The sequence below is a fragment of the Kogia breviceps genome, chromosome 15 (genome assembly GCF_026419965.1).
Source record: "Kogia breviceps isolate mKogBre1 chromosome 15, mKogBre1 haplotype 1, whole genome shotgun sequence".
In the NCBI taxonomy this organism is placed as follows: domain Eukaryota; kingdom Metazoa; phylum Chordata; class Mammalia; order Artiodactyla; family Physeteridae; genus Kogia; species Kogia breviceps.
The window spans coordinates 66,410,561-66,436,213 of record NC_081324.1 but is presented as its reverse complement, the minus strand read 5'-3'; the positions used below and the strand labels follow the sequence as shown (position 1 = coordinate 66,436,213).

The 25,653-nt window shown below is 55.4% G+C and overlaps 1 protein-coding gene and 1 long non-coding RNA gene across 6 annotated transcripts; one reads left to right on the top strand and one right to left on the bottom strand.

The window, feature by feature from the left end:
* The first annotated feature begins 2,326 nt into the window (after positions 1-2,326).
* Positions 2,327-17,329, top strand: LOC131742410 (uncharacterized). The gene is made up of 3 exons (XR_009331429.2): positions 2,327-2,773; positions 4,344-4,466; positions 16,913-17,329. It is a non-coding gene; the product is annotated as an uncharacterized lncRNA (long non-coding RNA).
* Positions 6,816-25,138, bottom strand: PATZ1 (POZ/BTB and AT hook containing zinc finger 1). 5 transcript variants are annotated; one of them, XM_067015166.1, is made up of 5 exons: positions 23,691-25,040; positions 22,245-22,308; positions 15,685-15,856; positions 9,736-9,873; positions 6,816-8,299 (listed from the first exon to the last, which is right to left on the bottom strand). In XM_067015166.1, exons 1-5 carry the CDS (start codon positions 24,959-24,961, stop codon positions 7,884-7,886), a joined length of 2,061 nt encoding a protein of 686 aa, XP_066871267.1. In that variant the 5' UTR covers positions 24,962-25,040; the 3' UTR covers positions 6,816-7,883. The 5 variants fall into 5 exon arrangements, with proteins under 5 accessions (XP_066871267.1, XP_058896125.1, XP_058896127.1 ...); XM_059040142.2 differs by having other exon boundaries at positions 6,816-8,302; positions 9,736-9,808; XM_059040141.2 differs by having other exon boundaries at positions 6,992-8,302; positions 23,691-25,138.
* Positions 25,139-25,653: the final 515 nt, after the last annotated feature.

Here is a 25,653-nt window from a genome sequence, read left to right as displayed (position 1 = left end):
TTGATGACATGAAGGCATTTGTCACTTTGTCAGCTGGTATTTGGACTTCAAGAGCAAGTTTGCCCACCTCCTCCCTTCTCTGAGCACCCCACTCCCCAGTTTCCCCCACACCCATCCCTACATCTCCGAGTCTTAAGCATGCTCCAGGGTCCTGCTCTAATGCCACCACCTTCTCAGACCTTCTCCAAACCATCATAGCATTTACTTTCCCTCCCCTCTCATATCACATTCTATCTTGTGGTTCAGACATTTGTTTATGTGTGTGTCCCATGTCCTGTCCTGCTTTGTGTGTTTAAGCTCCTTAAGAGCAGGAATTCAGTCCTTCCTGGCACAGTCGCCCACTCAGAACATCTGTCAAATAAATCAGCAGCTTCTAAGTGCCTAGCACTATTCTAGGTTTTGGGAATACAGAGACGAATTATCTTTGCACGAACCCCGTTTGCCACGAAATCTGGCCTCATATGAGGAGATTGATCCATAAAGCATGATGTAAAAGTAATATGTGCAGAACAGGGAGCTGGCACAGAGGAGATGGCACACAGTGATGGGGCCCTGGAACCCATAGTCAGACAGTTCAGGATTCGGGTCTTAATTCTGCCACTGCACAGCTGTGTGACATGGGCAATCACTTGACCTCTCTGGGCCCCAGTGAGATTAAACAGTACCTGCTCCACAGGGTTCTTGATGTACATGAGGCCCCAGCACAGTTCGTGGCACAAAGCAATGATGTGAGGATGAAAGTTGCCTTCTCCTGGAGGGGGTGGGGAAAACTTTGTAGACAAGGGGCCACTTGAGCTGAATAAGATGAATAAGATTTCTTCAGGGAGACAGGAGATAAGGACTTTACAGGTGGAGGAAAGGACATGAAAAAGCAAATAGTTTATCATCATCCAGAGAAAAGCTTTAAAAAAAAGTAAACACAGGCCCTGCCATGCATGGAGTTTGTGCTTCTCAATGTGGACACCAGGACATCCAGCAGGCTCAGGGCACAGATTCTGATTTGGAAGAGGAGAGAATCAGAAGAGAACGAATGCCCTTGAAGAAGGGAGAGGTGAGAACAGTCTCGCAGGTCCATCCTCAGAGCCGCAGGCCTCGGCCTCTGCCCAGTGTGGACTGGCCCCGGGTGGGGCACCAGGCTGAGTGCAGGCCACAGGCTTTCCCTGAAGCAAAAGTCAGTGATTTTCCTGTTGTGGCATCCACAGCGATACAAAGAGCTTTATTCAGAGGTTCCTACCTCCGCACTGCCTTGTCTTCAAAAGAGTCTTGTTTTCTTAGGACAGACTCATCTCTTAGATGAATGTTGGCGTTTCCTTTCACACGGTTTAGCGAGAGATGCAGGTCCAGATAGACATTCTGCCCCCCTCGCTCTCCCCAGTGAGCCTCAGGGTCCAACAGGCACCTCGGGAGATCCCAGAAGGGTCAGGCCGGTGGCCATGAAGAGAAGGGCAGAGGTGGGGTGTGTAAAGACTGGAGTCCTGGAGGCCTGCTGCCAGGTGCTGGGCAACTGGCATGGTTACGGGAACTGGAGGGAACTTGCGGGGCTTTGGGGATAACTTTAGGGTGAGCCTGGCCTCACCACTCAACATAAGAGAGGGCACGCCTGTGGAATTTCCTCCTGCAAGGCACTCAAGAGAACTGAAATTCTGAGCTCACTGCCAAAACTGGCAGCTCTCACTTCACCCCTGGTGCCTCTGAGCACAAGCCTTTGGGGAAAGCCAGGAAAAACAAGAGCAGACAAGAACAGGACTCGGTCACTGACCTCATTCCCCACTTCTCCCACTCCCACATCTGCCAGCTCCCCACATACCCTCTTCCCTCTGTCCTGCCTCCTCTGCCCCTGAACCCAAAAGAGATATGAATGAAAACAAAATGACCAGAAAACTGGGCAGTCAGTTCTTGTGCTGGGCATACTAGGCTCTCCTTTGTGTGGACTCTGGAGTTCCTTAGAATGACCTTGTTTGGGGGACGTGGCATTGCCCTCTGCAGGGATCAGCGGATTGATCGGCAGACCAAGAAATCACAAGGTCTGGGTGTCGGATCCATTTTACTCACATAAACCATGAGCTTATGTCCCATAGGCTGGGACCCGAATCTGTGGGAAATCTGAGCTCTGAAGCCAGGAGAGGCCTGCCCGGAGAAGCAGAAAGAGAAGGTGGTCTTGAGTGATGGTTGGCAGACTCGGGCTGTACAGGAGCCAACCTGCACCTGGTTTTGTACAGCCGATGAGCTTTATATTTTTAAATGGTTGGGAAAAAAATCAAAAGAAGAATATTTTGTAACACGTAAAAAGTATATGACATTCAAATTTCAGTGTCCATCATTGAAGGTTTGTTGGAACCGAGCCATGTCTGGGCCTGGCTACTCCTGTACAGCAGAGTGGAACAGCTGTGACAGTGGCCACACGGCTCACAAAGCTGGTGATGTTCACCCTCTAGCTCTTTACAGAAGCCTGTCCCTGCTCTTGTGCATTTTTGTGCGGGTGTAGTCTGGTGGAGGAGATAATAATGTGGGCAAACTAAAAGGGAGCTTTCTGAGTGTTCCCTAATTTGCTTTACAGGTACCAGCCTGTGTAATCCTCACAGCAGCTGCGAGAATAAGAGCTGCACCTGCCAGAGCCCACCCGGTTAGAAAGAGGTTGTGCTGGGATCTGCACCCGCTGACCATCTCTGCAGACCACCATGAGCCAGGGTCCCTGGTGACGGCCTGGGGAAGGGGCAGGTGCGGCGCCATGGAAGGTCGGAGGAGGGCAGAGGCAAAGAAGGCCATGGAAACGGTAAGACTCAGATGCACAGGGCTGTGAAGGAGGAGCCTTCCAGGTGGAGGGTGTTCCAGGGTAAAGGCTCGGGGCTGCGGCCAGGTGGGACTTGCTGAGAAGGGGAGGGTCTGAGTGTGGAGCCGAGCGGCAAGGACATGCCCCAGTGCAGGGTTGCAATGAAGACGCAGCTCTGGGCCTGGGTTCAGGTCCTTACAATACCACTCAAAGCCATGTGTTTGGGGCAAGTTGCTTAATTGTAATAACAGCACATACCTCTTTGGGAGATTGGAGGGCCAACAGATTTATAAGTGTAAAGTGTTTAGAAGGGTGCCTGGCACTTAGTACCATTGTTATTATGCTTATTGTTGTTAAGCACAGGATATGACTGCAGATTGGCCCAAATAAAAGCCTGATATTTGAAAAACAAGAGCACAAGTGGGGCCTTGTGCTTGGGGCATCCCTAGTAGAAAGTGTGGGATTGGAGCAGGGAAATCCAGAGGAGGCAAGCTGCTGTGGAGAGTTTGTTTTGGGGACCCCCACAAGGCTCTGGAGAGAGAAAGGCAGAGACTAGAAACGGGGGACCAGGGAAGGGGCCGGGGTTCTCTCACGCCCAGAGGATGCACCGGATGTGTGTGATTCAGCCTTGTTACAACCTTGCAAGTCTGTGCTGTCGTCTCCACTTCACAGAGGGGAGGCCAAGGCTTGGAGAGTCGCCACAGCTGTAAGAGTATCTCAGAAGCACCTCCTGAGACTGACCACAGGCCCACAGGCCCCGCACACTCCCGGCTGTCAGTGGTCATGTTTCTTTGTAACCATATATGCGGGGGTCCCTTGGTGCCATGGGGCCTCCCTGTGGGTAATCACTGCCCTGGGGAGGTGAGGCCAGTGCTCCTGCCTTGGCCCAGGCCATGGGGCAGTGGCTGGACAGGCTTCCTGGTGTGACAGGTCTGCCCAGACCAAGTCGACCAGGCTGCTGGTGGTACCAGGAACACCTTCATTCAGTGGGGGCCTAGGGGGGCTCTGGAGCCCAGAGGGTCAGTCTCAGGATGAAGAGTGTGTTCACTCACTCAGCTCTATGGGCACTCCCTCTGGCACTGACCCTGACTTCCTCTGTGGCTTTTTTCTGCTGCCCTGTGCTGGCCCCTGTCCTGGGGGACTGGGAGAGTAGAGAGCCTGCTCTGTGCCAGCATAGTGGGCATTTTCATGTGTATAGAGACACTGTTACTGGAGCTTGGGAACAGAGGTTCTGGAGTCAGAGGACAGACCTGAGTTTGAATCGTGGCTCTGCCCGTTCCTATGTGATGGAGGTGGGAGCCGGGTGGGGTAGTGCCGGGGTAGGGCGAGGGTGGGGGCAGGGCAGGGATGCTTCCACATCTCAGCCTGTTTGCTTATCTGCAGGAGGGGGAGTAATGGAACCCACCTCACAGGCTGTGCTGAGAATTAGGCACAGAGCTTAGCTCAGGCCTCCTTAGTCTTCACAGCCCGTTTTACTGGTGAGGAAACCGAGGCTCAGAAATTTGCCCAGGGTTGGGGATGGGCAGATGGTGGGGCTGGACAGCCAGAGCTTAGGGCCTTCACCTTTGACCAGGACAAGAGGAGCCGCCCTGCCGTTCTGCACCACGTTCTGCACAGCTTTTCTCCCCACGGCCCGAGGAGCCCGAGGAGACGCCACGCAGGGGTCCAGGGGCCTCTGCTTGCTGCCCAGGCCTCAGTGAGTAGTGCTTGTTCTGTCGTCCCACTCCTGCCAGGTGACAGATATTGTGGATAGGCTCCTGCCTGTCCACAGACGTGACTGGGGCTTTTGTGGGGGCAGGACCGAGAATGTCTCCAATGAAGACCTTGGTTCAAGGCCTGGTTCTCTGCTTTAATGCCCGCTGGGTGTCCCCAGCTGGCAGATTCTGTGGTGGTCACAAGGCCGCCCATCCACAGGGCCTCAGCATTCTGGGCCTGCCCTTTCCTCTGACACTCACCCCAAAGGGCCCAAAGCCTCCATCCTGCACGCTCCACAGAGCCCAGCAACTTACCCAAGATTTCATGTAGATGCTTAGGGTTTAAAAAAAAAAAAAAAAAAATCCAACTGGGGGAAGTGTGGAAGGCGGGGGCAAAATAGCTGAAGGGGATTAAGAGGTAGAAACCTCCAGTTATAAAACAAGCCACAGGCATGTAATATACAGCTCAAGAAATATGGTCAGTAATGTTGTGATAACTTTTTATGGGGACAGGTGGTTATTAGACTTATCCTGGTGGTAGTTTTTTTTTTTTTAAGATTTTTTTGAAATTTTTATTTATTTTTGGCTGTGTTAGGTCTTCATTGCTGCATGTGGATTTCTCTAATTGCAGTGAGTGGGGGCTGCTCTTCGTTGTGGTGCGCGGGCCTCTCACTGTGGTGGCTTCTTTTGTTGCAGAGCACAGGCTCTAGGCACATGGGCTTCAGTAGTTGTGGTGCATGGGCTCAGCAGTTGTGGCTCGCGGGCTCTAGAGCACAGGCTCAGTAGTTGTGGTGCATGGGCTTAGTTGCTCCACGGCATGTGGGATCTTCCTGGACCAGGGCTCAAACCCATGTCCCCTGCATTGGCAGGCAGATTCTTAACCACTGTACCACCAGGGAAGCCCTGGTGATGTTTTCTTAATGTAGGCAAACCTCAAATTATGCAGTACACCTGAAACTGACATAATGCATGTCAACTATATTTCAATTAAAAAAAAAAGACATTGGGCTTTCCTGGTGGCGCAGTGGTTGAGAGTCCGCCTGCCGAGAGTCCGCCTGCCGATGCAGGGGACACGGGTTCATGCCCCGGTCCAGGAGGATCCCACATGCTGCAAAGCGGCTGGGCCCGTGAGCCATGGCCGCTGGGCCTGCGTGTCTGGAGCCTGTGCTCCGCAACGGGAGAGGCCACAACAGTGAGAAGCCCACGTACCGCAAAAAAAAAAAAAGACATCCAGCACAGTCTTTGCCTTTAAGCCAGAACAATGTTATTACTAATATTAATGTGGGTCTAAATCATTTTGTGCTTTGTTTGCTCCTCCTGGTCTGTTTGTTTATTTAATTTTTTTAATTTTTAATTTTTTTAATTTTTAATTTTTTTTTTTTGCGGCACGTGGGTCTCTCACTGCTGTGGCCTCTCCCGTTGCGGAGCGCAGGCTCCGGACGCGCTGGCTCAGCAGCCATGGCTCACGGGCCCAGCCTTTCCGCGGCATGTGGGATCTTCCCGGACCGGGGCACGAACCCGTGTCCCCTGCATCAGCAGGCGGGCTCTCAACCACTGCGCCACCAGGGAAGCCCTGGTCTGTTTATTTTTCTCCCCTTTGTCACTCTTTTCTACCTGTTTGGAGCTTAAATGCTATTTCTGTTAGTTCAGGATTTCCCTCGACACCCAGGCTGCCAACAGTCTGCCCGTGCCCTCATGCTCTGACTCTTGCTCCCATTAGTTCTCCATTGTGCTCACTTCTTGTCCATTTGCTGTTCTCTTTCCCCTTCTCCTCATACATTCACACTGAGGGTACAGCAGCCTTTTACTTAACCCCTGGGTAACACAGGGTTAGGGGGGACTCAAGTTGCTGAGCTTCTTAGAGCCACCCTGAGAGTTTTCTCCCTGCCCACATCCCCCCTTAGGTCCTAGCTTCTTTGGTCCTCTCTGGCTCCAGGTCTCCCTCCCAGAGTCCCACCCCCGCTTCTCACCAGCCTGGACCACCTACCTGCTCTCCCGCCATCACTATCCCTCCCTTGCCCATTTCTCTCCTTGGATGTCTCCCTATCTGAACTCTGTGGTTAAATCTGCTTACTGGTTCCCTCTCTCCCTTTAAGCTCCACAAGGATGTCCCATGCACCACTGTACCCCAGGGTCTGGGGCACAGAGCAGTGAAGACCAGGAGAGAGCGGGTGGGTGGATGGTGGCAGCTGAGTCTGCAGGGGAAGCACCCACCTGTCAATCCCAGTGGGACTGCTGCAGTGAAGAGGAAGAGAGGTCTCCTGGGATCCCACCCCACCCAGGTGCTGGGGCACAGACTGCCCACCCTTTGGGTCCCAGAGAAAAAACCAGACTCAGGGGAGCAGGCAGAGTAACGTACTAACATTTTTAATAGTCTGATCAGATCAACTCACATCACAGGGTCAACCTTGGCTTGCTCACGTGGATACAACCGAGGTGTATGATGTCCCCACCTGCCAGCTCTCCTGCCTTCCAACAGCACTGAAACACCTTCCCTCCCTGACCAGACTGGCATTTTTAAAATTTTGCATAAAACTATTTCTTCCATAGACTCCAAACAATCGACTAGCCAAGTTAATTATGGTACATCTAAACAAAGTTTAATCCTAAACCCTAACGTGTGACTGCGGTTTACAAAGAGCTCTGTATCACCTGGGATAGCTTTCAGTAGCAATTCACTACAACTGGTCCTAAAAAATAATAACAATAATAATAATAATTAGAGAATTAAAACCCAACAGCAAGTTGAATGGTTAAAATCACCTAAGAACTGGAATTTGGGGTACGAGTGTCCTCGATTGCTAAGCTTGTCCTAGTGGCAGAATGCTAGCCTTCAAGCAGGGCTCAGAAAGGTCTTGGGCCCTCCAGGTCCAAGGTCAAGCTCAGGGGGGTCTCAGAGGACACTCACCCCATGGTCCACGGGATGCTGTAGGCTTCCAGCTTCCTTAAAAACAGTTGGGCATCAGCATTGTGTAAGTGGGCGGAGACCCTACTGTGGTATCTTTTGAGGGAGATGAGAAGGGGGAATGAGGGATTAGAGAAGGAGCAGGGGACCAAAATCACCGAGGTCTCAGAATGCTGTCAGGTGCAGGTGTGGAATTGGGGTCACTAAAACTGAGCACCAGGAGCTCCAGCTTCCGCCCGTTAGAGAAACCAGCCCTGGTGTTGCCTTGGAGGCCTGTGTAGTGTTTTCTGCCCTCATCCCATACCGGGTCTCGCAGATATTTCTGCCGAGTATCAGATGAGAATCTATTTCTAAAGACCATTCGGGGATAGGGGTGGGTGACAGGGCTGGAGGGGGAGTTAAAAACGAATAAAAATCTCTCAGCTACAGAACCCAAAGACACCACTTCCCTCCGCATTCACAGCATTTCTCAGCGGTCCCCGTTGGCCGTTTCTGCGGGGACGCAGCATCTGCCTCACTTGCCCTCAGGCCCCATGGGCTGCTGGTCGACCTCGGGATCTACCAGAGATGATGCAAACGCCGACTGAACAATCTGAAACCCAAAGGACTCGAGGAGAGACATGTTCTGCTGGGGAGAGAAAGGCGAGCCAAGGGTAGGGCCCAGGTCCCCCAGGGGGCCCCCGAGGGCCCGGACATGCACCTTCTGGATGTGTTTGTTCAAGTAGGACTTGGAGCGGAAGAAGCTCCCACACTCGGGGCAGGGGTACTTCTTCTCCCCGTCAGACTCCATTTTGTTTTTGGGGACTGCCATGTCACAGGAGAAGGATCCATTGGTGCTCTGTTTCTCGGGCGTCTTCAGGTCGCTGGCATCCGAGAGGTCACCGTAGGAGTCGGAGCTCTCAATCGGATCCTGATGTGAGCATTTCTGGCCTTCTAGGAGGAAACAGAACACAGAGGAGCGGTGAGGCCAGGCTATGGGGATGCCCCCTCGGAGGGGTCGCCAGGGGCCAGCTCACAGGCTCGTGGAGGACAGCCGATGGCCAGCCACCGCCCAGCAGAACCCACAGAGGTTCAGCTGGTCAGTCAGGGAGCCTGGCGTGCCTACAGGGGTGAGACAGCAGGGCCTGGGGCTGCCAGCCTCCCTCGCCGTGGACTCTTCATGCAGGCGCACGTGTACTGCTCACCACCATCTCGGCCTGCTTCAAGGAAGGGTATGGAGAGGGGACCTCCTCTGTCTCCACCCAGGACAACCCAAGACCCCCAGCTCTCTTGGTGGCGCTCTCTTGGGTGCCTCTGAGGGTAAAACAGCTGTTGTGATGATGCTGAGCAGGTACGTCAGTGGCCTCACCTCTGCACCAGACTGGCTGCACCCTAGCAAGGCAGAACCAGAGCCGCAGGCTCCTCAACCCAGGCAGACCCTATCGACGGCTGAGTCAGAGCCAGTCCTTTTCCCAACGCTACAAACACAAACCCTGCCCTCACTGCCTCTGCCTGCCAGAAGCCTTCCAGGCCAAGTTGCCAAAGCACACAGCTTAGAAGGAACTAAACAACTCAATCGGCCAGCTCTCCCTACGCAGGGCCCAGAACAAGCTGGTCCTTGAGACAGCCCTCACTGATCTGCCTTGCCCGGCCCACACGTGAATCCTCCACAATGAGCTCCTTCCTGCCTGGGTTCAGAGCGCCATGCCGGGAAGGGAAGTCTGTGATGGGAGCGTGGAGCATGCCATCTCTGCCATCTGCCAAGCCCCTGGCATCATCCCCAAGGCAACAACGACTTGAAAAACCACAGAACAACCCGAATCAACAAGTGGAGGTGGGGCCTAGGGAGCTCTACGCAAACCAACTCAGAGTCGGCACCATGCATCTCACAAACGCGGCCAGAGGCTCTCCGGAAAGGGCTGGTCACAGCAACCAACCACCCCTACCGAGGGGGAAGCCAGACCTTGGCTCCTCCTGCCCACAGGGTCAAAGGAGAAGAAAGCATTCAGCCACAGCTCCACGCCATCCTTAAAGGGCCACAGGCAATGGACAGGCCCAGAGGCTCATCATGCAGGGCTCCTCTTCCTGCCCTGGGCCCCGGGGCGTCCCTGCAGGGCTCTGGACGTGGGGGCTGGCCAGGAGCGAGGCGGGTGCTGGGGAAGAGGAGGCGGGGGCTGGATCTCGGCAGGGCCCTAAAGCCTCACTCACCGCCCTGGAGTGAGATTCCCCACTGTGACTTTTGTCCTGGAGGCCACTGCCACTCAGATCTCGAGCCTCCTTGAGGCGGCCAGCAAGCCGGCAGCCTTCACGCCTCCCCACGCCCGGCCCAGCGCCCCCACAACACAGCCTGCGCAGAGAAGCAAAGTGCAGAGCAAGGGGTCGCTTGCCTTTGTTGCCATAGGTCCTGGCGCAGTGGAACGCTGCTCCCCCATTCGGGATGGGCTCCTGGTGCCTGGAGACCTGGGGAAGGGGAACACCGTGGTGGGTTTTAACATGGACCTTTAAGTAGGAGGCAGAGGAGAAACCTAAACAAGACAAAAGGAGATGAGATCCCGCAGCCGGCACACAGACACCTCTCTGCTTCCCCCACGCCTCTCTTCTGGCCGCACTGGCTAGCACTCCTAGAAAGGGCCCCTCCTTGGCTCAAAGGCGCTGCAACCACAGGAGCCACCTGGCTCAGGAGGGAGGGTGGCACTGTCCTCGAGTCGGCTTCTCTGCAGAGCCCGCTCTGCAAGGCTGTGGAGGCTGAGGGATGGCCAGAGATCCCACTCCGGCCAGGGCCAGAGGCCAACTGCCTCGGCTCGCTTGGCACCTCAGTAACAAGTGGTCTGAATGGATGGTCCACAACCCCAGACCAGCTGCAGGGACCACGGCTAGAAACGCTGTCGGGGGGGCTCCAGGGCAGCCACGGGACTCCAACCGGCACCGGCAGAACGCCGCTGAACACACGTGAAGGCAAACCATCTGCACAAGAAGCCAGATAGAGGCAAGATGAAATCCCAAAGAAATGCCTCCGGGAGTCCCCCTTCTTCTACCTGTTAAGACATGCTCTATTTTGCAAACTTTCTCACCTTCAGAATAACTGGGTTTAGTAACTGTTTAGACCTTTTGAAGAACAGTGAAAATAGGAAGTTATGTTAAAGGGGGTGTGCAGTCATCTCTTATTCACGGTGGTCTTCTTGGTTCGGTTTTGGAGGATCCAACAGGTTTACTTAAGGAAGAAGAAACAGGCAAAATCCTTGTCTTTATTTTGGGGGAGGGGCAATCCAACCTTCTGGGATCTGCTCCAGACCCACCCAGATGCTCCAGTCAGTTTGAGCCTCGAGATGCCTCGGGCTGGGAAGAGTGATCTCAGGCCAATTTCCACAGCAGCCACGAGTCCGAGGAGATGGAACCAGGTGGGCCAGTCAAAGGATTTCCACTTGGGTTTCTGCAGGAAGGAGCTGGGACATCAAATCCTCCCACAGTCAAGGATCCGAAAGTGCCTTCGGCAGGAACCAAAACTTTTCGGCAAAAGGCCCACTTGGGGCGCTATGCCTAGATGGTGTCCCTTTAGTCCACTCCAGATGCAGCTGACACATCCTCGGGTACTTTCATTCCCTCGTTAAATTACAGTCACGGGGTAGCAGTGGGATCCACTACTAATGGGCCAGAGGCTGGAGAGTACTGTGTAATGTCTGCACAAGACTTGTTTGAAAAAAGTCTGAATTGGCCTGGGCTTTTGAATGCTACCAGAACTACAATAAAGGTCACCTTCAGCGAGTGACAGAGGTGTGCAGGCCCAGCGCACCACATGCATCGCTCTGTGCTTTGCAGCCACATGTACAGCTGCTAAATGGCAGAGCCTGGACTCTAACCTCAGGACCACATGGTGGTCCTTCACCACTGGGCAGACTCTCTTAATAGTCTCTGTGTCTTGGTCCTGGCCCTAGAAACATCCCTTCAACTTTTGCAGTAGGCTCCATTATCACCATTTACATTCCTATATTTCTCTGCCATGTTGGTGGATTAGAATGAAAGCTGCTGGTAGACAGGCTGACCTGTGGGAATCTTATTCAACAAACATCCCCCCGATGGTAGCAGCTGGTGGTTCTGGAGAGAAGTAGGGGGCTGGGTGAATCTTCCTTCCTTTCCTGACAAAGAAGACCCTCCTGGGCCGGATGTTGCTGTCCTGCCCTGCCTGGTAGAGCACGATGTCCTGCGCTGTGACCAAGTGGTCTGCCTGGGGCCAGGCAGGGGACAGACTGACTTACGAGGGTCCCATATAAACACTCCTCGGAGGGAGGCTGTGGTCAGGAAGGGGCAGATGAGACTCACAGGACAGAGGATCTCAGCCCTGCCCCATGGATGGCGCTGCGGCCCTGGCAACCAACAGAAATATCAGGACTTTCCGACTGATGCGATGATACCACTTTAGAAGGGAATATTTTTCTTTGTTTTTTAATCCCTTGCAGGGCCCTCTGAAGTGGTTTGAAGCTCTCTCCACGGTGCACCAGGGCAGGGCCACTGCAATCAAGAGGGACGGGAAAGGAGGGAAGGAGCACCAGGAACTATTATATTTACTCCTTGTGGGAAGAGCAGTGCTGGGAAACACAGCAGATGCTCAATGAAAACTCACTGTTTTCTCCCGAAAAATGGTCTGGGGACCACGTGGCAGGGTCCCTGTGACGCTGCCCCAGCTGCAGACTACTTACTATCTATAGCAAAACCACATGGCGGGTGGTAGGCGTGGATCCACAGTTGCCACCTAAAGCACAGAATTTAAACACAGAGCAGCTCAGCAGCCAAGTTTTGGGGTAAAACAGAAGCCGAGTTTCTGTGAACGTATCTTTGAAGCCAGACGCATTCAGCCGGAATTCTAAACTCACCTGCCCGTTCACCACTGATTAACCAAGAACCAAAGAGGAAGCTTTATACAAGCATCAGAGTGATGGGGACACTGAGCACACACGTGACTCCACCACCACCGACAGGCCACCCTCTCTTGCGCTCCAGATATGGAGAATGTGTTACCATGAGGCTACTGCTCCTCCACTGCATTTTCTTGCCTGGTGTGCTGTAATTCGCACTCTGGAAGCAAACCTCCTTGGCAGCTTCCACATCTGTGCAGGGGTCAGGGACGGCTTTCTTCTTGTCCACACCTTGGTGGGGCTGTGCCCAACTGAGCCGTGCTGGAGGGGGGGCACCAAGTAGGCTTGGGTCAGCTCAGTCCAGGGGATGGCAGGCTGTCTGCGTCTACCACTGGCGCTTGCCTCTGACTGGAGAGAAGGCTTTCTCTACCCTTTAAGCAGATATTTGAGTGCAAGTGTTGTCTCGGTCAAAGACAGATTCCCAATACGCTTTCCCGCTCCCTCCCTCACACCAGTACACACACATCTACACAAAGACCCTGCTACAGAAACTTAAAAAGAAGGGAAATCGTGGCAATCTACCAGGTCCTTCCCACTGTTCAACTCAACTGATTTCCTCAACTTGAGCATGAGGAAACAGGCTTTTGTAGCCATCGTACTCCTCCCACTGCAAGTTATCGTCTCTGCAGATGGGATGGTGTATGTCCTGATATGTCTACAGGACAAAGACAAGGTCATCTGTCTCTGGTGTGGGGCTGGGCCACCGGCTGCATCTCCTCTCTCCCGTTCTTCACAGGCAAGAGTTGTTTGTGTGGCTGAAAGTAGGTAGATGGATGGGTGGATAAGCTGATTGCTTAAGAATTGCTGGGACTGGAGGATCTCAGGACACCTGGAAATTCATCTGATCCGGCCTCACCCGCTATCCGGCTGTCTGAACGTTAGCCTTTGTTTGAACCCTTGTAGGGAGAACATCCATTTATTCCTGCAGCTCCTCCTGTAGTCACAGCCTTGAAAGGACAGCCCAGAGCGCCCTGCATTCTGATTCCAGCGTCTCAGTGTCTCTGGCGGCCTATCCTCTTCCTGGAAAAACTGCCTTCCCCTTCCTCTTCTTTTTTGGAGGGGAAGGGAGGTGTCTTTTCCCATTTCTGCCGAAGAAATGAGTCCAGAGGTAGAATCCTGCTCCTTCTCTTCTGATGAAGGCCAAAATTGTTTTCTCTTTCTTCTGAGGATCCAGGGTTGTTTAGACTAGAGCCCTCTTCTGCCTTCTTGGAGGAATGGGACTTCCTTCTCCGACTCTGGGACCCAAAGCTGGGTTTTTCTGTTTTGACTTTTGGGTTTTTTTTTTTTTTTTGGCCATGCCATGCAGCTTGTGGGATCCTATTTCCCTGACCAGGGACTGAACCCAGGCCCTCGGCAGCGAGAGCACAGAGTCCTAACCACTGGGATGCCAGGGAATTCCCCCAAAGCTGTTTTGCTTACGACCCAGATCTAGCATTGGCTTTTCTGAGGAAAGGTGGGCTCTGGTTCTACTCTCCGGGCACCCCCACCCCAGCCACGTGGCCTGTGGCTGCTGCCCAAGTCCTCTTTACCAGCCCAGGGAAAACAAATCCTGACGTACAATAGTTGTTGGCTTTGCCACATCAGCTGTCTTCTAACTGGGTTGACTTTCCCTGCTATTCCCGGCTGCTCGCAGCTTTTCTTTCCTCCTGAGCGGGACCCACAGGGGCTGTGGCCCTGGGTCCCCAACTCAGCTCCCCGCCACTTTGTAGTCCAGGCTTTATTTCAGTTTCCTCATTGGCGTCCTCCTCCGCCCTAACTGGTTTACTGCCTCTGGTCTCTGACCCAAACTCTCAGGCTGAGTACTTCAACCCTGAAACCCCGACAGTACGCCCACTGACAGCACCATTGCAGCAGGCCTCGAGTTAGTTGGGGGCGCGGTCAGGAAGCCACGGGATGAAGCGAGACAAGGAACCATCTCTTTCTAGAGCTGGGCAGCCACAGCCTGATAGCTCTCTCCACACACAGCCCCACTGCTAGCTCCCCGGAGGAAGCTCCTGCCAGAAAGGGCTCTATTGACATATCAGAAAATAGGACAGATGCTTAAGCAGCTTTTCTGACCACCTCCCTGCTTCCACAGCAGGTTTCCTGGTGGTACAAACGTTGGACATCGAATGGCCTTCAAGGCAAACCCCAGGTGTGCAGTCCCCAGGAGGAACCCAGCTCAGGGCACCAAGAGAACACCCAGCCACTCAGCAGGCTCCCTCCACCAGCAACCTCAGGGCATGTGGAGATAGCACAGGACTCAAAAGTTTCCAGCCAAGGACTGCAGGGGGGTTGCACCTGGTCCAAATCAGAATGTCAGCGAGCTGTGTCTTTCCTGACAGTTACAAAGTGTAAGGAGGGCCTCCCAAGTGTGCTGCTGCTTGGGTTCAGAGAACTTTCACCTACCTTGTCTCCTGGGATCCTCACAGCAACCCTGTGAGGTGGGCAAGGGGGATGTTGTGATCCCCGTTTAGAGATGAAGAGACTGAGCCTTCGAGAGGGGAAGGGAGAGTTCAAGGTCACACAGGAGGGTGAGGTGGGAGGGGCCAGCTAAACCCTGGGTCCCCTGCCTCCTGGCTTAGTGCTCAATCCACTAAGCCACACTCAAGACTCCCAGAAGTGTTGCGACAAGAGTGTCCCAGGAGATAGGACTCTCCAGCCACGTCCCCACCTGGCCAAAGCAAGCGCACCATGCAGAAGCATCCTCACGCTCACCAGACAGCTGCCCCAACTCCTTCAGCAGATAAGGCGCAGCCTCCTCCACTGACGCTGCTTGCAAAACACGAACCTCAGCCCTTTCAGCAGCCAACGAGCCCTGGCAGAAGCTCAGGGACAGGCCAGACTTCATCCAACACAACACCAGGGCCACAGATGCCACCTAGGCCAACCTCGGCCGCAAGCACGCTGCCCTGCTCAGAGCACCTGCCACTTTCCACTCTCGTCAAGGCCACAATCTACCTGGGCCTGGGCTCTTCTGACCATTTGTGCTAGAAAGTTTCGGCCCTTGTCCATCTCCAGACTCGACGTCCTTACCTGGCTGCTGACTTTCACGTGCCAGTGGATCAGCCAGCAAAGCTCTTGAGCAGGACCCGTCATTCTCCCACCTCTTGGGGCCTAATGACTCCCACCAACCTCAGTAGTTCAGCGCATCCATCCTGCCCCCTGGGCAGCAAGTGTGTCATGGGCCCAAGCTTGGGAACAACACTCTCTGCTGTTCCCACTTGTTGAGCTCCTGGCAACTCCCGTTCCAAGCACCCCAGGTTTCTTGGAAAGGAAAGGGTGACAAACAGCTAGCTGGGGGATAAGGTGTTTATCGCTCAGTGGGAAGGGAGGGAGGGCTGGCCGTGCAGAGTGGAGCCTGAGGCAGGGTGGTCAGACACACCCCGGCCTCCCACACAGGCTCAGGCCCATCCCCTGGACATGAGGAAATAGCAGGGAGATTACCTCGGTTACAGATACTGCAGAAGTTGCTGGGCCCCTCGCTGTGCTTCTTCAGGTGGTCTGCCATGTACGCCGCCCTCAAGTACTTCCCGCATACCTGGCAGGGCACCTTGTCTTCGTGACAGGCCAGGTGGGAGCGCAGACGGTCTCGGGTGGCAAAAGAAGCATTGCAGGTCTGAGGGCAAAAAGGAAAACAGGGTGAGGTAAAAGCTGGCGTCCACACCCGACTCCCTACCGAGCACACTGTGGCACAAAGCCATTTCCGGGCAACACAGGGACTCCCTGTATAAAGAGAACTTCAGAATGCAGCCAGGCTTCCTCCCCAGATGCCAAGTAAGCTGCTCCTACTCCCCATGGTCTTCCCCATAGGACCCCTGAGCTAGGATCACTGGTTCCCACTGGCCCCCAACATGCACATTACATGGTAGGCTGAGTTCTGCAAAACAAAAGAGCCAGGGGTTTTTCATTCTCAAACATTTAAGAACTGATGTTAGTTGCATTGGCTGTAAGTGAATATACAGAAGAGCTATTGGCATATAAACGGAACAGTCTTCACCTTCTCCACCCTGGGTTTCCCCTGGTTGCTTTATACAAAGAATCCAGTTTACTCACTTTATTCAAAAGCGACATTAATCGTGGCCACAGGGAAATGGAAAGGAAAGGCAGGACAGAACCCAGAGATTACTCTTCATAATATCCGTGTGCGTTTGTATTGAGAAAAAAAGCAGCCCATAAAGTGACAGTGTCAATTTTGAGAATGTGAAAAGTAGCAGAGAGTGAGGGCTGGAGGCTCCGGGGGCATCTGTGGAACCCCAGTGTTGGTGCCAACAATGATGGCACCACCCTGCACTGACTAGTGCCTCCCACCATGCCAGGCAGGCCCCAGCTCCACCTTCAGAGGGCTTCGTCGCATGCAGTGCATCCTCATGGTGGCCCTCGAGGCAGGCCGTGCTCTCACCCCACCAGCCAGGAGCTGCAGTCAGTACCACACCCTGGGAAGGCAGCCCCTGGTCCCCTGACTCAGTCTCAGCCCTGGGTCTACCCCCAACATCTCTCCCCCAGCCCGGGCCTGCGTGGCTGCCCAGCCTTGGAGGTCACGGAATGTTGGGAAAGCCCTCGGGAGAGTTGAATCTGGTGACCTTCACTATTTTGGATCCACGGATGTGTCTCAGGAGTTCTAGTCAAGGTTGACTCATTTCTTTTCTCTGTACGTGTGTGTTTACCATTTTAGAGCCACAAGAGAAAGCAACATTCACCTTTAATTGCATCACAGACTGAACGTTAACCCACTGAAGACCCGCCACCCTGTTAACTGGCTAGAATGGAGGTGATCCTGCGGCTCCACTGAACAGAAACAGATCCTGAGCTCCTGAGACCTTAAGGTAAGTGTCTGAACACTGTCACCATTTCCAACGTCTATCTATTGCTTTACTGTACAATCAGAGCGAGAAACAAATGCATTCGATGCTGTGGAGGTAGAAGACACCATGGTTGCTACCCCAACCCCAAATGTCTGCATCAGGACCAGCTGAGCTCTTCTTAGTCATTATCTTTTGAATAAATGTTACACATTTCAATAGAACAATTTACGTTAATAAAATACAGTTGACCCTTGAACAGGTTTCCAGGGTTTGAACTGAACAAGTCCACTTACACGTGAATTTTTTTCAACAGTAAATACTACGGTAGGTGGTACACCATCTGCAGTTTGCTGAACCTGCGGATGTGGAACCGCGGACATGGAAGAATCACATACACAGAGGGCCGACACTAAGTTGTATGTGTATTTTTGACAGCTCGGAGGGTCGACGCCCCTAACCTCCGTGTTGTTCAAGGGTCAGGTGTACTGCTTTCATGTTTTATATATTGAGTTTATTCATCTGACAAATGAAGGAGCTAAGTTTAGAGAGTAATTTGCACAAAGCACAGGGCTCAGCTACTAGAGAAAGAAACACCCTGCCACTGCCGGGCCAGTGCCCTACCGATCCTCCTGGCCACCCTGGGGTATTCCCCTCCTCCCCGATTTACAACTGGGCAGACAGAGGTCCTGAGAGGACTCGGGGCAGCTGGACTGAGAACCAGCCCCTGAGCATGTGTTCTTACGCCCTCCAGCCTCAGCAGAGGTAGCTTCTGGTGAAAGGTGTGGATAGTTTTTATCAGTGTACTTGGTAGCCAGGGCTGTCCTGAGAGAGGTGACAGGATCTGTGCAGGGACTTGAGCACTTAGGTGACTCAGAAAGCACCATGGGTGCTTGGTCTCATGGCCACAGGTGGGCCCCCCATCAGGGACCTTGTGACCCAATCATAGGCCACAGTGGGTGGAAAACTGAATCTTCCCCCAGCCCCACCAAACTGTAAACCAGAGTAAGGGGTGCCGTGAACACCTGCGGGAGATAGGGGTGCACCTGTCGATTTATCTGGGGACGAGAGCCGGCTTGGCCGGACAGCGACCTGAGGACCACCGCCACAATGACGAGAGGCAGTGTGTCTACACCGCAGAACTCAAAGGAGCCAACCACGGACCAGGTGTAAGAAAATGCAGCTGAAAGCACACATTCAGGATCCCACCTTCTGTGGCCCCTGGGAGAGGGTGCCACTAGAGGGATGTGAGAGATGCCTTGTTTTTCTTGCCAACTTTCTTTTGGGATGTGTCCCTTAAAGCACTGCCTGTCATACTTTGCTAACGAAAGATAATGGACAGCCAGACCTCAATTATCCACAAGTGGATTATCCATTTGGGAGATTAGCTAAGCAAAATTAAAGCCACAGACCAGGCTGAGTTCTCCCACCCTGTCCTCCATTGATTATCTCTCAAGGAATGAAAGCAAACTTTAGCCTGAGCAAACATAATTAGGAATGTAAATCTGCTGCTGGGAAAACAAAACAAAACAAAACACAAACGCAACAAAAACTATCACTGTGTTACAAAGCCAAGCTGAAATGGTGGTTGGCTTCTCTGTGCCAGGATTGACCCTTTGTGGCTGGAGTACCCAAGGCTTTCTGGAGGAACTGTGAAAGTACCCAAGTCCGAGTCTAGGCCTGCCAGAAGTTCAGACAACACGGAACATAAAAGGCCTGGTCACTTAACCTAGGGGAGAAAGGAGAGAAAGGCTGAGGAGAGGGATGGATCTCAAAGAAGGGGGTGCCCGGAACCTCCATGCTGGGGCCACTCAAGAGAAAAGCACTTCCAGTCCTGGAGGCAGGGAGAAGGCAGAGGGACCCCGACAGGATCAGCACTCCAATCGATCACCAGTGGTGCTGGGAACGGCCGCCTCGCCCCCAGCCCTGCGCATAGGCAGCCTGCTATTGCTGGAGGCACACCTGCCATGTCCTGGCACAGCCCCCAGAGAGGTTCATCACCACTCAACACTGAGCCCCAGCAGGCTCCCTTCCCTCCCTGCCAGTTTCTCCCCATCCCAGACTTCCGAATGCTTTTCTTCCCAAGGGTTGAACAGCTCAGGAATGGGGCCTCAGTGGTACCAGGGGCACCTGGTGCACACCTACTCTTGGTGGCCTTTGAGCCTGGCAGCCTCAGGGGGTATCTTAAGTAGTCTTTTCCATAGCCTTGGAAAAGTCTGAGGGCAATGCATGTGGGCTCAGCACCATGGGGCCTTGCTGGCCCCCTTCTTCTCAAGGGTGTCAGCTCCCTTATTCCCACTTCAATTGCTAATGAGTTATCCCTCCAGCCCAAACCGCCAACCAGCCCCCGAGAAGTGGGGCCACTGGGAGCAATGCGAGAGGTCTGAGCTGTTCTAGCCTCTTGGCTTCAGGCTGAACTCCATGTGGGGTCAATGTCCCAGCCCACAGCACTCACAGATTGAGCATTGAGCATTGGGGCATCTGGGCCATTTAAGGACACTCAGGCCAAACCCCAAGGAGACTTGCGTGTCACTGCCAAGCCTGAGCCCCCATGCCCCCACATTCGGAGGGCCTTTCCCCTCAGGCTGTGGCACCCGTCTCTGTAACTGGCCCCTACTGTCTCCTCTGTGGCATCAGGAGGGACCGAGAGGTATGGTCCATGCCCAACTCTGCCAGGGGCTAAAGGAACCAACTCCCAGAGAGCTGTCTCTTCACCTCTGATACTTTCAGCAGACACACCATGCAATACAGATGCCCCTGCTGTTTAACAAAGCCCAGGCACACCTGGCCAGCCAACTCAGAGCCTGAGAGGCAGCACGTCTTCACCTGCACCTGCCAGGTCACTGTTAGGGGAGTTCTGGCTGTGGGGCTGGAGGCAGGGCCAGCAGGCTTGTGAGAGTGTGTGTCGGAGGGGCAGAGCAGGAGCAGGCTCGTACACCAAGGGACAGTGATGTCAGTGTTATGACACAGACCAAGGACAAAACACACAAAGCCTCAAACGTTAGAATGAAAACTTTTATCATCACTCCTATTATCCCCGCAGAGCCCGCAGGGGCTGAAGGGCACACCACTGGGATCCGACGGAGGTCTACATCTGCTTTATCAGCACCCAAAGCCATATATTGGGATGACCCAATGTAAAGCTACTGGTTAATCTAGTTCCTGAGCAGACCTGCTAATAAACCTCAAAACCACAAAAGTCTAATTCACAAGCCAGAAATGAAAGCGGACCTGTGTGAGGGGGAAGGGACGAGGGCAGCATGGTTGGCCCAGTTGGAGTTGCGCCGGAGTCTCCTCTGGAGGAGGATTCACTCCCAGAGTGGGGGGAGGGGTGGCCAGGCCCCATTCTAGAAACCCCTTAGGGGAGGTGATGCCAGGAGAGGGGAAGCATGTAAGCGGTGGCTTAGTTCCTAGGAAAGCATCAACCTCCAGGCAAGGACAGACACCCAGGGGTACCATCTGCTAAAGAGGGAAAACAAGGCAAGAGAGCCCAGAAAGAAACGTGGAGACCATGGGGAGGACCCAGGAAGGAGCCCTCTGCTACCCCTATTTGGGGTCCTTGAGCTGGGAAAGAGTCCAAGTCACCCCGGGAGGAGTTGGGCATGGTGGGCAGGGACCACTCTGCTGGCCTCTCCCAAAAGCAGGGGGCTCGGACCACTGCCACTGCCATTACCCTCCACAGAAAACCCTCTCGGGAGGCCCCGGCTAGCCCACAGGCCACTGGGTAAAGGCCCGGCTGCCCTCTGGGGCAGTCCAACCCTGCCTCAGATAGCCCGGCGGGGCTGGGCAGAAGAGAGCGTTGCTGGAGGGTGCCGGGCCCAGGTTTTCGAGGGCTGGGAAGGATTTTTTTAGAGAAAGGGAAAAGGCGGTGTCAGGAACCGAATGGGACGACCTCCACAAAGCAGGCTGGGCAAAGTCCCATGATGGCAGGTCGCTAGGAAGAGATTCCAGGGGCGGCAGGCCGCTGCTGCTCCCAACCCACACCTGGAAAAAGGGCAGAGAGTGCAGGTTACCCCCCCAGGCCACTGGGCATGCCCCCACTGCCCTCTGGGCTCCTCCTACTCTGCTGGGCTGCTCAGCACACTACCTGGGAGAGTCAGAATGTACTCCGTGATGAGACAGAGGGAGAGGAGGCAGCAAGGCACAGGCACATCCCAGCAGGCCCACCCCTGGTCGCCTGGCCGTCTGGGAACACCACCGCACCTGGCCCCTGGGGGCTCTCTGCCCCACCTACAACACGTCCATCCCTCCCTATTATTGGTCTCCCCAGACCCTCCTCCTTGCCACCAACAGGATAAAGAGAAGCAGGTCACCTCACCAGACGTTGCAGTAAGCACCCCACAACTCTGTCTCCCACTCAGATGGTGGGAACTTGGCCCAGGAAAGGGGGAACGGACGACCAAGGAGAAGATAGAAGTGTGTTTTCCACCCACACAGGAATGCTCAGTGGCCAGGAGAGGAAGCTCAATTTTCTGGGCATCACAGAGCCCCCAGATATTGTTCAAGCAGACAAACCAAGGGTGAGAATCTTGCCCAGCCTCCACTACCTACTGCTACACAAAGAGCTCTCAAGGACAGGAAACCACCTCGCTTTCCAGTTCTCAGAAGCCCTTGGCTGTGTGCACACGTGGCTCAGGATGGGTTAAGCAGGTGCCAGTGAGCGCACCACTCCCTGCCTCCTTCACCCTCACCCCCACGGCCTGGTGCCCTGAGCTGAGGGGACGCAGAAGGAGCTCCATCTCAGGTCAGGCTGCCGGGCATACAAGGGGAAGAGTTGTTGGTTGGACCACCAGGAGCCCTTAAGAAGCCATTCCCACCGCACGGTGGCCCCTGCAAACTGCTGGGAACCAGAAGCCGGACCCAGTGGGGTGCCAGTGCCCCCAGGACGACACTTGTGCAACGTGGCCCACCATCCAAGGAGCTGGCAAACGCCAGGAGAGGAAAGCCAAGCAACAGAGCAAAGACAGAGATGGGTTGGGAACCAGGACCCAGCGACCAGAAAGGAAGGGACATCAGCGGTGGGAGGGAGGGGGCTGGGGGAGAACAAAGGAGGAGAGCAGACAGACGGTGGGGGGACAGAGGGGGAGGTGTGCACAGCGGTGGTCAGTCAGCCAGCCCAGCACGCACAGCAGCTGGCTCATGGCCGTAACTGTGAGGACAGCAGCATTCTCTTTCAGCCCATCTCTGCCCTGGCCCAGCCCCTACCTGACACTTGTGAGGCCGCTCAGAAGTGTGCACCTGCTTGATATGTCCATTCAAGTGATCAGGCCTAGAAAAGAGAACCAAGAGAGACTTTGAAACAAGACCTTAAGAGAGGGGGCTACAAACTTGGCTAGACCCCTGCCCCTACAAGGCTGGAGAGGACTCCCTCACCCCACCCCAGCATGACAAAGAAAAGTCACCACCCAGCTCTGGCTCCTGAGGCCCAGGCCTCTCTGCCCTGGATTTCTCTAGAGGGGGAAGGGGAGTGAGCATTTGTCTCTGACCTTGCCTACCCGCCTCCCCCCACCAGAAACTCAATGATTTCTAGGACCCAAGGAGAGGGCTTTAGAATGAGACTGGGCTGCCTTGCCTGCAGCCTTTCCGGGAGGGGGTATGTGTGATTCATTGTCCAGACTAAAGCCCCTTAGAAACTCAGCATTCCCCTCCCCCAGCCTCTCCCGCCACAGCAGCCAATGAATGCCACCCGGATGGAATTCAGTCCCCAGAGGCCAAGGGATGAAGCCTTAAGCCCCCAGCTGGGCTGGTAAACCAGATGCCCGACAGAGCAGGTGGGCAGGGGCTGCCTGACCGGTAAGACTGGTTCCTGCTTGGGGCCCCTCTGAGGGAGTTCTCCATCCCTACGTTCATACACACAAGGCCCTCAGTACCCAGGCAAGTTAAAACGAGTCTTTTATTCTGAATATTCTCTTAAGAGGGAAAACAACCCTCTGCTTGCAGACAAGTCTTCAGTTCCTTATCAGGCTCACTAAAAAGTCAATCTAAAATGACATCCTGCCCTCCTTCCTCTCTGTCCAGTGAACATAAAGGGGATCTGTGGGTTCAGGTGGGCTCTGGAGCCACCAGGTCAGAGCAGATCAAAGGCTTCGCTGTTCAGAAGAGACTCTGGATGCCCAGCTCTGTGCCCCGTCATGCCGGGGCTGTGAGAGGCAAGGCCAGAGTCTACTGACCCAGGATTGCCAGTGCTGTGCGGGGGGACATGGAGGCGTGGGAGCGTAAGGAGTCCCAGATGCACTTGTTTCAGTCCCTCCCCCGGAGGCCATTCAAGCGGGGAAAGTCGCTGGAGGAGCCTGGCCTCCCGCCCCCAGAGGGGGCCCCTCGTCTGGTGCCGGAAACACAAAGGGAGCCCAGGGAGAAGAATGGTGAGGCCCGGTGGCTGCGGCCTGAGGAATCCGGCCCCTTCCCACAGGCCCCAAGGAAGAGAGACAGTAGGGCACGCCTAGTGCCAGAGAACTTCCCTGAGGGAAGAGAAAGCAGCTCTTGGCCACATCATCTCAAAATCAGGGCCGTTAAAACACTGTCCCCAAACCTGACACGGCCCTGCAAGGTCAAGTGAACCCCCTGCAAGTCTCACACCCCCAGCTCTTGGAGAGGAGCTATTCCATGAGTTAGGAATAGGACAAGTCATGGGGGGTGGGCACCATTCCTCACCTGGAGAAGCCTTTCCCACAGCTCTGGCAGATGTAGGGCTTGCCCACGGACCCATCGTGGGACCGCACGTGGTAGGACATGCGATCTTTTCTCTTGAACCGCAGCCCACACACGGGGCAGGAATAGGGCTTCTCTCCCGAGTGGGACAGCTTGTGCCGATTGAGATGGTACACGTCACGAAAGATCTTGCCGCAGATCTCGCAGGCCACCTGCTTCCTGGTCCGGCTCCTCTTTCGGGGGCCGTCGGGGTCCTCAGAGATGGGTAGCCCATTCTCACCTAGCCTCGGAGGAGGAAGGTCGATGTAGCCCAGCTGGAGGCTGGTGACACCATGCTGGGCCTCGTGCTGCCGGAGCCGGTTGGCATCAGTGAACACCTTCCCACACAGGCCACATGGAAGGATGCCTGCCTCCCTCAGGCCCCCTGGGGACCCGAACATTGAGTCCAGCAGGTTGGCCTTCCTTGGGCGGCCCCGGCCTCGCTTGCCAGTCAGGGGAGGGGCACTGGATGCCACGTTGGGGAATGGGGAAGTCAGCAGTTGGGGGGACAGGGGTCCGGCCACCATGGGCAAGCGGTCCACCCCAGGTAACACAGGCAGGGAGGCTTGGCTCGCAATGGCTGCACCAGCCGCCCGAGCTGCCTCCTCCTCAGGCTGCATGCTGCCTGCGATGCCATTGCTGTTGGCTGCCAAGGCTGCCCCATTGGTCATGTCCAAAGGGAAACCCAAGTCCGAGGTCCCAGGGGGACGAAACAGCATGATGTCGGCCCGGGCAGGGGGCACCAGGATCTGCACATTGGACTGTTTGATGACTTCCTGGCAGATCTCAATGACCGACCTCATCAGCAGAAACTTGGCGGCCGTCATAAGCTCAGGGAAGCTCTCCAGGCGAACCACAATGCGGGAAGTGTAGGCGAAGTCCAGGATGTCCCCGAACACCTTGGAGCTGATGGTGTGCATCTCCAGCTCCCGGCTGCCCCCAGCCCCGCCGCCTGGGGCCGCCGCTGCGCCCCCCACGTCAGCGGGACCCCCGTCCGCAGCTCCGCCGTCGCCCAACTGGGCGCTGAACACCGACTCAAAGTACTCGCTGCAGGCAGCCAGCACCGCGCGGTGCGCTGGGAAGCTCTCGTCGCCCACCCGCAGGAGCACGTCGCAGAAGCGCCCGCCGTTTTTGCGCTGCTGGTTCAGGTTGTGCAGCATCTCCGTGCTGTGTCTGCTCACCTGGTAGGTGTAGCAGCCCGACGGGCCGCAGGAAGCGTCGTTCACTCGCTCCATGGCCGCCGCCCCCTCCCACAAACCGGGCCGCGTCACTTGCCAGCCCCACTCCCTTCCCCTAGGCAGCAAGAAGCGGGGTGCAACGAACCTGTCTACACTCCCCACACGTGCCGGCCCGGGGCTCTGTAGTCTCGCAGGTGCGCGGAGCGCACACGCCCCCTGCCCGGATCGGACTGTCTAGACGGCAGGGCACACCACCTCCCACATAGCTGCCCCCACCCCTGCTGGATCGTGCACTCCCCTCTCCTCTCCGCCCGCCCGCCTCCCCTTCTCGGTCTACCTCCGGGGGGTACGCGAGCACAGAGGTGCGCCCCTCCCGCAAACGCGCCTGCCACCTCCCCTCCCGCCCGCCAGGCGGCGCCGGCGCGCAGCCAAGGGGGCGCGCGCGCGCGCGCGCAAGGAGGAGGAGGAGGGGTTTGTCGCGCAGGCGCGCGCGCCGCGGTTTTTCCCGGGCCCGCTGGGGGCGCGCGCTGCGTCCCCTGCAAAGCGCGAGCCGGGGCGGGGGCGCCGGAGCGGAGGAAACAAAAGGCTAAGGCTAAGGCGGCGGCGGGGCGCGCACCGGGGCGGCAGCGCGGGCCGGGTCCCGGAGCTTGGCGGGCGGAGTCGGTAGCGAAGGCTGGAGCGGGCGGGCGGCGGCAGCGGCAGGGCGGGCCCTTTCCCGGGCGGAGCGAAGGCGGCGGCGGAGCGGCGGC